Source organism: Lepisma saccharinum, chromosome 14 (assembly GCF_977018435.1).
Source record: "Lepisma saccharinum chromosome 14, izLepSacc3.1, whole genome shotgun sequence".
In the NCBI taxonomy this organism is placed as follows: Eukaryota; Metazoa; Arthropoda; class Insecta; order Zygentoma; family Lepismatidae; genus Lepisma; species Lepisma saccharinum.
Window position 1 is genome coordinate 45487133 of NC_139242.1, and position 12997 is coordinate 45500129.

Sequence of the window (12997 nt, forward strand, 5' to 3'; positions counted from 1 at the left end):
ATTGAACTCACTACATGACCTAACCAGGATTCAAGTCCTGGATTCGTAGTGCGTCTCTCTGACTACTTTGTCACTTAAGCCACCATGGAAATGCTATTTTTTGGCTGAAAAGGTTGCAGCAAATTTCTTAGAGCATCATGTGGACAAGCAGGTTTTGGACATAAATAATATGAATAATAACGAATGCCATGTTATGGCAACATGGAAATATTAATATTTGCATAATAAGCCCTACTTCCTGACAATAAGCAACACACAAGGTTTGCAACAAACATTGAATAATTCAATACATTTTTCACCATGACTTTCGTCGTATCCATAGCAATCATAGTATTGCGCTAAAATTACCCTTGTGGGTGCAGTGATTTTTGTTTTCCTGTTTGAAATTTCAAAATTTCACTCCTGCGGTAGAACGTTGGTTTGTTCCCAGTGAAAAATTCTTTGTAGAAATGGCAAAACCTCAAAATCTTACGATGTTTACGGTAAGTGGAATATTATTTTGCAAATTTCTTTCTTCCTATTAGGGTGTAAACTTCTTTTTAGATTGGTGGTGGGTGGGGGAGCTTATTTTAATGTCGAGCTTCTAATTTATATCACAAAAGTAGCCGGCGGCATTACTGTGACTAACTATATATGCGTTAGTGCAAATATTGAGATTGTCAACTAAATCAATAAAATTTACATATCAGGAATACCGTATTATTAGAAGAAAAACAGATAAATGTATGTGTGTGTCTCCAAATTCTAATGAGGTTGCGTTTGGGAACGAACATTTTGATACGTTGTACTTCGAAATTCAATTTGCAAATCAAATGAAGACATTACATTTTCGTAGTCTAAATGAGTTTCTTAAAAACTGAAGGGAGGGGGTGGGGTTACAGGGAGGGCAGCCACTAATCAAGGGAGGAATTTCAAGTTAGATAGCAGGTGGAGGCACATTGCACAGTAGTTCGGATACCATTTTGAGCTGTAGGTCCAGTCCCCGATTTGCCTCCGTGTGCATAAAGTGGACTTAAAACAACATTTTCTTTTTTCAATTACTATTCTCGGGATGACCGACCGCCCTCTTTACTGTTGGCACTGTTGTGGTATCTGTCATGTGAACTTTTCGTACAAAAATCATTTATTGGGACACTGACCGCTATCACCTTCAGTAAAATACATTAATTAATTGCTGGAATACATTACTTTCCGAACATTATTTCTTTAACGTTCTCGTAACTTGAGCTGAGATCCTCACACTTGATATTGACACATATCAAAGAGGTTCGTAATCACAAGGTACGTGTTCACAGAAATTTGTGGATTCAAATTATTCATAGTTAAATGTAATTTATATATCACTGAAACACAAAGGAAATTCCAAATGAATTTGAACTAATGCATTGGGAGAATCATCTCTTTCATCGCAGAATATATTCTCATTTTATTACTTTTATAATTTAAAAACACTTTCTTAACTTTATGCTTTAGTAAAATTACCCATATTTATTCTTTTAAAAAAATATCAGTGCCATCTAAAGTCATATTTTTAAAGCAACATTTTATGTTGACCCATATACGTACGTTCGATCTATTATGATGAATACACGAGGATTCTGCGTTCGAAATGCGTTTTGCGTGAATAACGCAGCTCCGTGGAAGTTAATCGACCTGTTACAATGTTTCTCTGATCGATAGTCGTCGCATGCTCGGAGGCTGGTAAAATGTGAATTCCACGAGCTTTGTCCGCGGCAATCTCAGGCGGAGAATAGCTGCGGAGGAAAGGGAAGGCGCACGAGCTGGTACCAGTCCGTGAGTACCGATTTATTGCTTTTTAAACAAGAAAAACAAACAAAAAAGTTCCTTAACTTTGAAGGAATTTGTTGAAATCGCAACCTCAAAGCATTAGAAACCATTTCAAAGCAGTCAGGTATTAATATTTAAGTATTTAGTGGACTTTCTTTAATATATAATCACGTTGCCGTTTCCGTACTTACAGGGGTCTAGGTTGGCTTTGACCTCCTCTTCGAGTTATTAGTGTACACTGGGGAAAATGTTATTTCGTAGAGTCTTAAGGAAATAAGGTGTACAGGCGCGAGCAAATATGTGTTGTTGTAACTAGCAAAACAAAATGGACTGCGTTTAATAACTACACTAGCGTACGCAGGATTTCTTTCAGAAGGACAGAGGAGCATTTTTAAAATTTGTTTAAAAAGTTGTTCAAAGACAAAAATGGTAATCAGTGTTAATTTTAAGGGGATTTGCAGTTATCACTTTGTTTTTCCGAGTTCTTTACTGCTTCCATTTAAAAATTTTGATTTTCTCAATTTCTGGAGGGGCTGTAGCCGCATCAGCTCCTCACTGCGTAAAAAAAGGTAAAAGGTAAAGTGCTCCCCTGTGCATAGCACCACGCCATGAAGGCGTATAGGGGGTGTGGGGGTAACGCCCCACACTTTCTTGATCCGGTCGTGAGTGGGGATGATGTGATCAGCATCACGCCCCTGGTCGCCTTTACCCCCCCAGAGTTTCCCCCAGGTACCCATGTTATTCGACGCTGGGTGGGCGCCGGGGCCGCTTCCATCGTTAGAAAAGTTCCCGGATTTGAACCGGCCGGGGATCGAACCCGGGACCTTTAGCATGGTAGTCAGACGCGTTACCGACTGAGCCACCGCGGCTTCACTGCGTACGCCAGTGATTAACTGTTAATGAAAAGCAAGCTGACCTACAGTCATGGGCATAACCTCACAGTTTTCCAATACAGCAAACAAAGCTTTTCAGGGGAGAGAAATGATTTATTTTGAATTATTTGAAAAGGGGGGATAACATTTATTTTACTTTCCACGTAAAAAATCTGAATGAACAGACAATTTTTCACCACTTGTTTTCCAGGAGGGGGACAAGCGCCTCCTTGTCACCCGCTGAATTCTTCCATGACTATATATACAGAGTGATCGACAAGTGAAGAAACACTCATTTAAAACAAATACGGATGGGAAAACACAGATCCGGTTAAATGATATAGGAAAGGGAGTTAGCATGTCACGAACATGGCGATCATTTTTAAGTCCATCATCTTGGAGTCAAATTTCTTAAATGGACTAAAATTTCTCGACATGATGAGCTTAATTTCAACAAAAGTTTAACTGTTATGCTGTTTGAAACACAAATGTTTTTCGTAATTTTGTCTGTTATCTGTATTACCAAAAGCTCAAATAACAATTGAAGGGCTCGAGGGTAAAACATGGTAAGTGACATTTTGGTTATTATTAAGTGTACAAGGTAAAAAGAACCATCCTTCAATTTTCGCGTGTAATTGCCATGGCATGCAATTTGCATTGGACTCATTGAACGCTGTTGAAATGTTGAAATTGTTAAACAGAATACGAAAACAATTCATATACAGTATAGTTTCTAATTTTTTTTGGTCAATAATGATAATAATGGCCAAAATGTCTCTTACCATGTTTGACCTCCGAGCTCTTTAATTAAAAAAGAACCGAGGACAATTTGTACTATTGTCTGTCGTGTTATATGCACAACTATCCTTAGCCTCTGTATGCACAGTATAAATCTAATCCTTATGCCTTCTTTCTCTCGTTTTGCATTCTCTATCTGCTGCTTTTCCATTATTTTCCCTAGATTTCTATCTCTCAAGGCAGCTTCGTCGCCAAAGAATTTAGTCACGACATTTCCGTATTTTTCTATTTCTCGCTATGTTTTTCTCTTTTGCTGTCTCTATATCTCTTTCTCCTTTCTTTCACTTTTTCCTTTTCCATTCTTTGCTTCTCCCTTTTTCCTCTTTCTCCCTCCCCATTCTCTTTCCTTGCTCAAGTTTTGTGTCTCTCTTATTCTATTTTCCCTCTCATTCTATCCACCCTTTCTCTCTCTATTTTGTCTATCATTTCCCTTCGTCTACTTTTGATTCCTGTAAAGTTAGCTCCAAGATGGTAATACTAGTGTATGATAAAACTTCGACCATTGTGTTCCATTTTAAATCTTTATTATATCGGATGACGTCTAGAAATTGAACAGATCAGAATGTATTTTCCCCAAAAACACTAATCGGCGAGACGAGACGAGACACATGAAAATTATTGCTGTTGCATAACTTCAAGTTTCCTAACTTGTGTCACTTGATGCTGTACTTTGCAACCATAATGAATTAATGTGCAAGAGAAATGCACAATAGAAATTAGCCAACTATTCACAAAAAAAGCAAGAGGATATAGAAATTGACAGTAGGATTTATCAAGGATTATAATAAAGGTAAAAAGAAGAACAAGAACAATAAAACAACAACGACAATGCCGTATATTGCAGACAATTTACTATTCTGAAGACTATTTAGTTTCTCTCGAATAATTTTGTTTCTCTATTTCACTATTTGCATCATGGTGCCTGAAACATATTACGTATGGTCATCAAACAGATGGGTAAAACTAGTTCGATCACTGGAGACAAGAAATTCCGTTCTAATAGTTCCGAGACAATGAGGAATCCGCCCCCATTAATGTAACCTTGCACGTACTTTGTGGGTGGTCAACGGTTGTTCATTGGACATCTTTCTCCCACTTTCGTTATACTCGGAATATCATTCGACACAACTGATTAGCCTCCCCGAAGGAGTAGTGGTAACGTTGTCGCCTTGTAATCAAGGAGTCCCGGGTTCGATATCCGGTGGACGAGGACAAAGCGATCCAGATCCCACCTTTAACTGTAGGTCTAGTCCCTATTAGCCCATCTGTGCATAAGGCCAACTTAACTGAGCTCTTGTCTTCTCTTGCAGCAACTGCAGCCTTGGAGCAGTGTTGGAATCCAACCGTGCATGGAGCAGGTGTGTGGCTCCCCCATCGCCCAGCGGGTTGGGGGCTTCTACCAGACGCCCCGGCCTCACCCCTGGAGGCCAACTCTAGGATACGAGATGGTGGAAGCTTTGCCAGTGTAAGCACAAATAGCGTTTCTTTTACAAGAAAACAGTGAACCTAAAGCTAAGCAAAAATTTTCACTGAAGCGCCCAAGCGACATGTGTCGCTTCGGTCTGAAATCTCCCTAAGTTGTGATTTATTACATTGTACATAAGGAGACTTTTTAAATAATTATACAGTGTGTGAAACGTAAGAACTAAAATTTTCAAACAATGACCTATTATAAGTGCGTATGCTTATACTATTTATTTATATACATTTTGCCCTATCCAATAATTTAATGCTAACGTACGTTTTACTTGTATTAAGCAGACATTTCCCCCTCGTGTTTGTTTGGTTACAACACTTTCACAATTATAATTCCTGTAAATAATAACGCCCCAAAGGTAGCGAGATATGAAACAAGATAATACTTTCTTAGTAATAATTCTTCTCGATAAATGTGTACATATAAAACAGACGATCATATTACTAGCCATTAAGTAAAAAAAAATAGAGTCGGTTATTAGAAAACAACTATAAAAATAAAACTACAGTCGTTCGGAATAATTGCATTATTCTTTAACAAACTGACAATAAAAAAACACTTAAATTGTGAAAATTGCAAGTGACGTGAACAAATACTGTACAAATTTTAAGTTGTTTTTTTTATCCCTGTTGTTGGCGATCATCTTATTTAACAATCCTAGTTTCAAAGCACTGATTAATTATTCATCTATCATGTTCCGACATAATTTATGAGGTTAAGATGAAATTAAACTTGGAATTTAATATAATGGGCCAGCCCCATTAACATTAGCTTATTGTTTGGTTTGTGAAGAAATAGGTCCAAATATTTTCTTGGTCGCACTCGCTTCGCGTGCAATCCAACCCTTTCTGTAAGAATGACATCACATTTGGTAGATGTATCTTATTCTACGTATATAGTAGGCTAATGATTACTGTAATAATATGTGTCATACGTAATAGTGAAAATTGAAAAACATATGTTTGGCGTCTTCGTCTAGTTGTTATGAAGGAACAACAAAATAGGGAGAAAACACAAATAAATAAAATAAAATCCTTAGAAAAATATTTGGACCTAAAAGGGATGAGGTGACAGGTGAGTGGAGAAGGTTGCATAATTTAGAACTGCATAATTTGTATTCGTGTCCAGTTATTATTAGAATAATTAAATCAAGAAGATTTAGGCACGAATGAGAGAGGAAAGAACAGTTTGCAGGATCCTTGTTGGGAAACCTGATGGCAAGAGACCTGTAGGAAGGCCAAGACGAAGATGGAGGGATAACGTTGAGATGGACCAAATCGGTAAGGATTGGATTGATCCTGCCCAGGATAGAGACAGATGGAAGGTTTCTGTTGCTGCAGCCATAAACATTTAGAGAGTTAGTTAGGAGAAAACAGTTGTTGACTAGGAAATGTTTGACAGTTAAAGAATTCAAGTGAATAGGAGCAATATGTGTTTTGCAGGCCATCTTATCCGGTGACGAACTCTATGCTGGATCCTTGCTTCACCCCGAAGGCTATGGCCTCGGAGCCTTTGAAGTTCCCCAACATAGTGACTGGCTTCGAGAGGAACCCAGCGCATGCCGCCAGGGCAGCGCTCTACACGAGATACACGCCCTTCGAATGGACCCAGAGCAACTTCAGCCATTACAACGAAGCCGACACAAACAGGAATTATTCGGAAAGACTGAGAACTGAAGCGTTCCGAGTAATGAGGTAAGAACTGACCACGGTCATCACTGGCTAGGAAGTTGACCTAAAAATATAAAAAACTGACCTAAAAATAAAAAAAATGACCTAACAAATTTTAAAAATGGCCTTAATTTCCCATCTTCAAATGAAAGTGATTTTTTCATCAATTATAAGAGAGTAGGTGAATAATTCGATAAAGCCCATTGGTGGTTTAAACTACCTCTTTATTTTTACTGCAAGGTTGCGTAAAATACACCACAAGCAAGGACGTATTAAGGCGGGTCCAGCCCCCGAAAGACTTACAAGTACTAAATTTAAATAACCATTTTTACCTATATGTAATAATATTACAATATTAATTAATTTATATATTTAATTACTACTATTTTAATTAAACGTAACTGTTCTATTATTATTAATATTTAGACACTTGGTCGGACCCCCCGAAATATATTTCTAGATACGTGTCTGACAAGGACGTATTTAGGGAGGTCCAAGGGGTCGGATCCCCCCCCCCCCGAAAAGGCTTACTGTACTAAAATTAAATAATGAAAATATAATTGCTTTATCATTTGTTGTATAATCGATGGTTATTTATTTCCGCCGAACTTATTGGAAGGCAAGGAATTTGGCCCATACGGCTTTGAAGGACAATTCCAAAGATTTATGCACACTGCTACTATGATAATATGCATAAAATATTAATCAGGAACTTTACTTTTCGTCAATTGGATCTAACCCTTTTTTGTTATTCAATAAATATTCAATTATGTATCTATTTGACATTAATTCCCTTGCCAGAGCAGTTGTCTTTACACCAATTTCGGCGATCTTAATTACACGTAATCTAGATAATGAATACGTGCTCTTATCTTTATTCTTTTACCATCTTTTTACCTACTCATGTAATAATATTACAATATTAATTAATTTACATATTTAATTAAAGTTATTTTATTTTGATTAAACAAAACTGTTCTATTGTTATTATTATTTATACACTTGGTCGGACCCCCGCCACCCGAAATATATTTCTAGATACGTGCCTGACCACAAGGCTTGCTTTCAGAGCGGGCCCTGCAAGATTCAGTCGGTCAGCATCTGAAAATACAGTTGTTTCGCATACATCAATTATATATATTTTTTTTAGTTGTGACTAACTTTACTTTCAAACCATAGATTAAAGCGATAATAGTGGCCAGCAAGGAAATCTCAAAGTAGGTTTCACTTAAAGTATTTTAAGTTTGCTGGAGAAAAAAAAATACCACAATTAATTAAACCCGTTGCCAAAGATTTCAGTAAAAATAACATTGTGCTTTTGGATTGGCAATATTTTCAATTAGTAAAATTCATTAAACAAAAGAAAAGGAGCAATAAAGAAACCTAAAAATTGATTCAACTATACAACAAAAACGATAAAAAAATACTGAAAAATGACATGAAAGCCCCAAAAAAAAAACTAAAAATGAAAAATAAAAGCAAAATGAAAACAATGTTTCCCGGTTCCAATTGAAGGGAATCAAACAACTATCAGTTGTCAACAACCGCAGTTACGTCACATATACTTCTACAATTCGAGACCCCTTCGAAAAAATCCTGCGCACTCTCAAACGTATTTGGTTCTTATAATTATTATTGATAGGTTTTTGGAGACCAGATGATATAAATAATTCTTTTAAAATGCTAATTTGTCGCTAGGCTGTAAATAAATTGGTCAATTAAGTCAGTTCCTGGAATTCGAGCGCTGTTCATAACTATAAATACTGTACATTTTTTACAGAGATACGGACGAGAGGACAGCCATGGGACAGAGAGAGTCCGGTCAGCGGCTGGGAGAGCGAGTGACGGACATAACCTTCTGGAGGAACGAGGTGACCACCGAGCTTGAGAGACTGCTGGGCGAGACCAGCCTCCTCCAGGACACCAGAAGGGCCCTGGAGAAGGCCATACAGGACTGCGAAGCCCCTCTCCACATAGCGCAGGAGAACCTATACCATCGGGAACAGAGGCAAGGTATGCCGTTGCCAGCATTTTGGTAATAGTGTCAGGGTGCGCAGTGGAAGTGCATGCCCCGTAACCTGTCTCGGCCAGTTAGCTTTATTCTACTCTAGTGTCACTGCGGTTTCAATGTGATTGTGGGAACTTTATGCACAGGTGCACTGTCTCTGGAATCTGTGAATCAAGGCCGCGCATAATGCTAGAGAAGGGGGGAAAGCGAGTGTACGAGCAAATGGCTGGTAGCTGCAGCCACGTTTCCCCTCCATGCACTCACTTCCCCTTTCACGCGTTTGGTCGAGTTTCCTTGCGCAGATACTTGTTTTCGTTCTCTTGCTCCAGAAATTCCCGGACAGGGTGCAACAGGTCCTGGATCAGCTAAGATAATCTGTCAGGGTTTTATACAGAATGTTCCATCTTGGGAGTTTAAGTATATATTAGATCCAAAATTGCCATAAATTGGGCCTTTGTGATAAATGTTAGAGGGTGTTAGGAGTGTTGGCGGCGTGTGCATAAATCACTGTTATACATTATCGTAGAATGTCTGGGTATGCAACTGTTATCAGCAAGATATTAAATTGTAGATTTATTTTAGACCATTGTTAACTTACCCTTTTCCATAATGCATATATTGTGCAAAAATTGTTTTATTTTTCCAGGAATCGATTTGGTCCACGACCAGGTGGAACAGTCTCTACTGAAAGAGGTCGAGACGATTCGAGAGTGTCAACAGAGGCTGAAGAAGCTGCACGAGAAGGTTCTGGAACAGGTGAGAGTTTTTGAATTCAGCAAACGTCATTGAGCTTTGACTAATGCATGGAACGTAACTGCATTAAACGGCCACAAAATTACTTTAAGTAACAAGACAGTTTGAAAAGTAGTTTTGTTATTCGTTCTGGATACAACAAAGGGTGAAAGTAAGATTAACTGTCATCATCACAATGTGATAACTTCTATCCGTACTTTTCGAGGGGACGACTTAGGATTGCATGCGACCGACCATTGTAATATGTGATACAAATAGCTTGGTCAGAAAACAATAAAGTGGATCGCTAAATATAACAACAATCGCGATGAACCCAACACGTAAAATTAACGAAAATGTATTGATTGATTGATTGATGTTTTAAGTCCACTGTATGCACAGTAAGGCTAATCGGGACTGGACCTACAGTTTAAAGTGGGATCCGAACCACTATGTGCCACCACCGAGTATCGAACCGGGGACTTCTAACAATTTTTTTTAAAAAAATGCAACTTGTATTATTGTTATTACACCATTAAAAAGAGTAGTGGTAGACAGAGTTGAATCAATCAATTTTGCGCTGCAAGAGTATGTACAAATTTGTTATGCAAATGTTTTAAAAGTGCAATGCACCAAAAATGAATAATTATTTTGTTTTTAGTAGATGGAGGCCTAACAAGTAGATATTTTTTGTCCAATTACTTTGTCGGCACAAGAGCAAATCAGATGCTATCTTGTGTGTGAAGTGATTGTATAGTCAACAAGGATAATTCTGGGTAATGACTGCTTCGACTTTGTACGTAGTGAAGTGTATGAAGGTTTTAATATTTTTAAACATTAAAAAAAACCTTCCTTCTAAATTGCACTAAATAAGACAATTCCATACACTCCGCACTGAAATATATCTTGCATCAACTAAGCTTAGATGAAATATTATTACTAGTAACAATTTATAATTTGATACGGTCATATCCAAATAACGGTAGATAAAGATGATTCATTAGGCCTGGGTAAATAGTACGGGTCTATCCCCATTTCCACCAGGCCGCTGGATACAGTGCGCACATTCCTGACACAAAATCGAAACTCTTCATGCTGTCAATGATATATCAATGTTATCTACCATGTGCTAAGATATCTTCTTTTTGCAGCTAAAAAACAACAGAGCGGCCCAGCACTCTCTAGAGAGCGACTTGATGAACAAGGAGTTGGCGCTAGGGATAGACCAGACATGCCATCAACTGAACAATTATGCCCGAGGGATAAATTACTATGGAGGAATTGAAAAATATGATCCAACGTAAGTACCTTGATTAATAAACTTCTCTTCACGCCTCAGCAAGTTATTGATGCAAACTTCATAAATGCACATGTTGCTGGTTTCCAGGTCTTTTCTCCTCGATGAACAGGGTCGTTGCAGTTTCCGGTGTGAACTCTTCCCTTTCAACTGGACTGTTGCGTTACTGGGGGAAATAGGTGACGTGATTGGTCACTTGTGGTGCTACATACCTACTCGGCGCTTGAAACAGCCAATCAGATGAGCGTGTTCTTGGAATCTTCCCGCGCTCTACGCTGTAGGAGACCAAGAAATTTGCACACAAAAGGCCGAAGACGCCAACATCCCTTGCTGTTGCTATGCGTCTTTTGCCACTCGGATTCGTTCAAGATCTCTCTCAAGCCTTTACGGTGCAAATTGAGGGTCGTTCTTAATAAAAGTTACTTTTAAACTCGCAGAAAAGGTTTAAAAGGCGCATTTCGGGTACAAACAGGGCTTTTAGCCATTTATAGGAATTTATGGTACATTTAGGCATTTTAGATCCTATAGAATTTCAATGGAGAGATGCTGTGTATATGAAATGCAAAGATCTATAAATAGCATATGTCTGAGACGTAGCAGAAAAAAAATAGATACGGAACTAGAAATTCTTTCCCTAATCAGGACTGCTTTGATTCATTATATCTTCCTATCTCCTTTTGTGTATGTCTTTCTTCCTCTCTCTCTTTTCACCCCTAATTCCTTATATTTATCTCATCTCCGGTTTCTTCTTCGTTATTTGCCGTCGCTTCTCTGCCACCTTTTGCTATTCGCTACGATGAGGATAAGTCGTGATTATATGTAATTTATGAAGAGACACTCATAAATAACACCCACGTCCAGGAACTTCGGTGGCGAAATTAAAAGTCTATCATTGACCGTGCTCGGCCATCGAGCGGAATTTACATATTTGGAGGTCGATCCATTATGCACATTTTTCTTTCCTCGCAGGTTAGATTCCCAAATTATTGTGAAAAAAATCGAAGTCAAAACATTTTTGTACAGTTTACTTCGAGTGCCTACTTACCTGTCTGTGAAATTTTAACTTAATTGGTGGATTGTTGAAGCTCGCACTATTACAAACACCTTTATTTTTTGAGAATCGATTATGTCATCGTCTATCCTTAGATCTTCGCCAGCTAAATGCATCCGATGTTCAGAAAGTTGAAGCAAGAGATGGTAAGTTATTTGTAACATGCTCTTGAGTCTTGATGTCCAGCAACCAAGGTATGCTTATAAGGAAGTTCTGTTCCTCTTTTGTTTCTTGGAGGAAGAAATGAAAATGAGTCGTTTCGAGCTCCTAGTGCAACTCATCGTGATCTGTGGAAGAGTGTGTTTTTTTTGTTTTAAGTCCACTTCATGCACAGAAAAGTTAATCGGGACTGGACCTACAGTTTAAAGTGGGATCCGAACCACTGTGTGCCTCCCCCGGGTATCGAACCAGGGATCCCTTGATTACAAGGCAACGACGTTACCACTATGCAATCGGGAAGATCCCTCTGTGGGTGCGTAAATATATATATATGTGCTGAAGATATTCCTGTTTCCCAGAGTTTTAAATAACTCTGGTAACAGTCTCCATGGCCAACTACCCGATCTCAGCCTTTCCGCAACTGCCCCAACAGAACCAACATGCTACCCCACCCACGGTGGAAAACCCTGACGTCCTCGATATGGTTCTGCACCGAGGCATCCAATTAATACAACGCCCGTACATGTACAGCGCCCTGGACTCAGACCACGAGCCAGTCATCTTCCAAGTACCGTGCACATAATCATGATCAACCTGAAGCCGATCCAGAACGTTACAGAAACAGCCTGGCTGCTCTATACCCAACTACTACAAGAAAGAATAAACCTCCACAATCGAATCCACACGCCAGAAGAAATAGATGCTGCAGTTGAGAAAATCACCCAAGACATTCAAACTTCATATAGATACAGTACCTTCCGGATGGCAGAACCAGCAGCCAGACAAAACAACCAAGATCTCTTCCTCACACTGCTTCAGACTCGAGAGATTGGCACGAAAACAGTGGCAGAGAACCTGACATCCAAATTTTCGCGGTGGAGGCACTTAGTGGTTTGGATCCCACTTTAAACTGTAGGTCCAGTCCTGATTAGTCTTAGTGTGCATAAAGTGGACTTAAAACACCAAATCAACCAACCAACCAAATTTTCGATATGCATGAGACACACTCAGCAAACGCATTCGAGATTACATCTCCAGGACTCAAGCCCACCACAGGGATGCAAAGATGAAATAATTCACGGCACTGAACAAATAATTTTCAAAAACAGTAAAGAATATCAGCAGAAGAACACAGATACTCCAGG

General features: G+C 38.7%; 1 protein-coding gene across 1 annotated transcript in view; it reads left to right on the forward strand.

The window, feature by feature from the left end:
- Positions 1-326: 326 nt before the first annotated feature.
- Positions 327-12997, forward strand: part of LOC145998517 (tektin-3-like) — a 29758-nt gene continuing 17087 nt past the window's right edge. Inside the window, exons 1-6 of the mRNA XM_083134941.1 lie at positions 327-482; positions 4769-4923; positions 6378-6629; positions 8386-8618; positions 9260-9369; positions 10497-10645. Of these exons, the coding sequence (XP_082991067.1) occupies positions 450-482; positions 4769-4923; positions 6378-6629; positions 8386-8618; positions 9260-9369; positions 10497-10645 (932 nt within the window). The 5' untranslated portion in view covers positions 327-449. The remainder of the gene's footprint in view (positions 483-4768; positions 4924-6377; positions 6630-8385; positions 8619-9259; positions 9370-10496; positions 10646-12997) is intronic.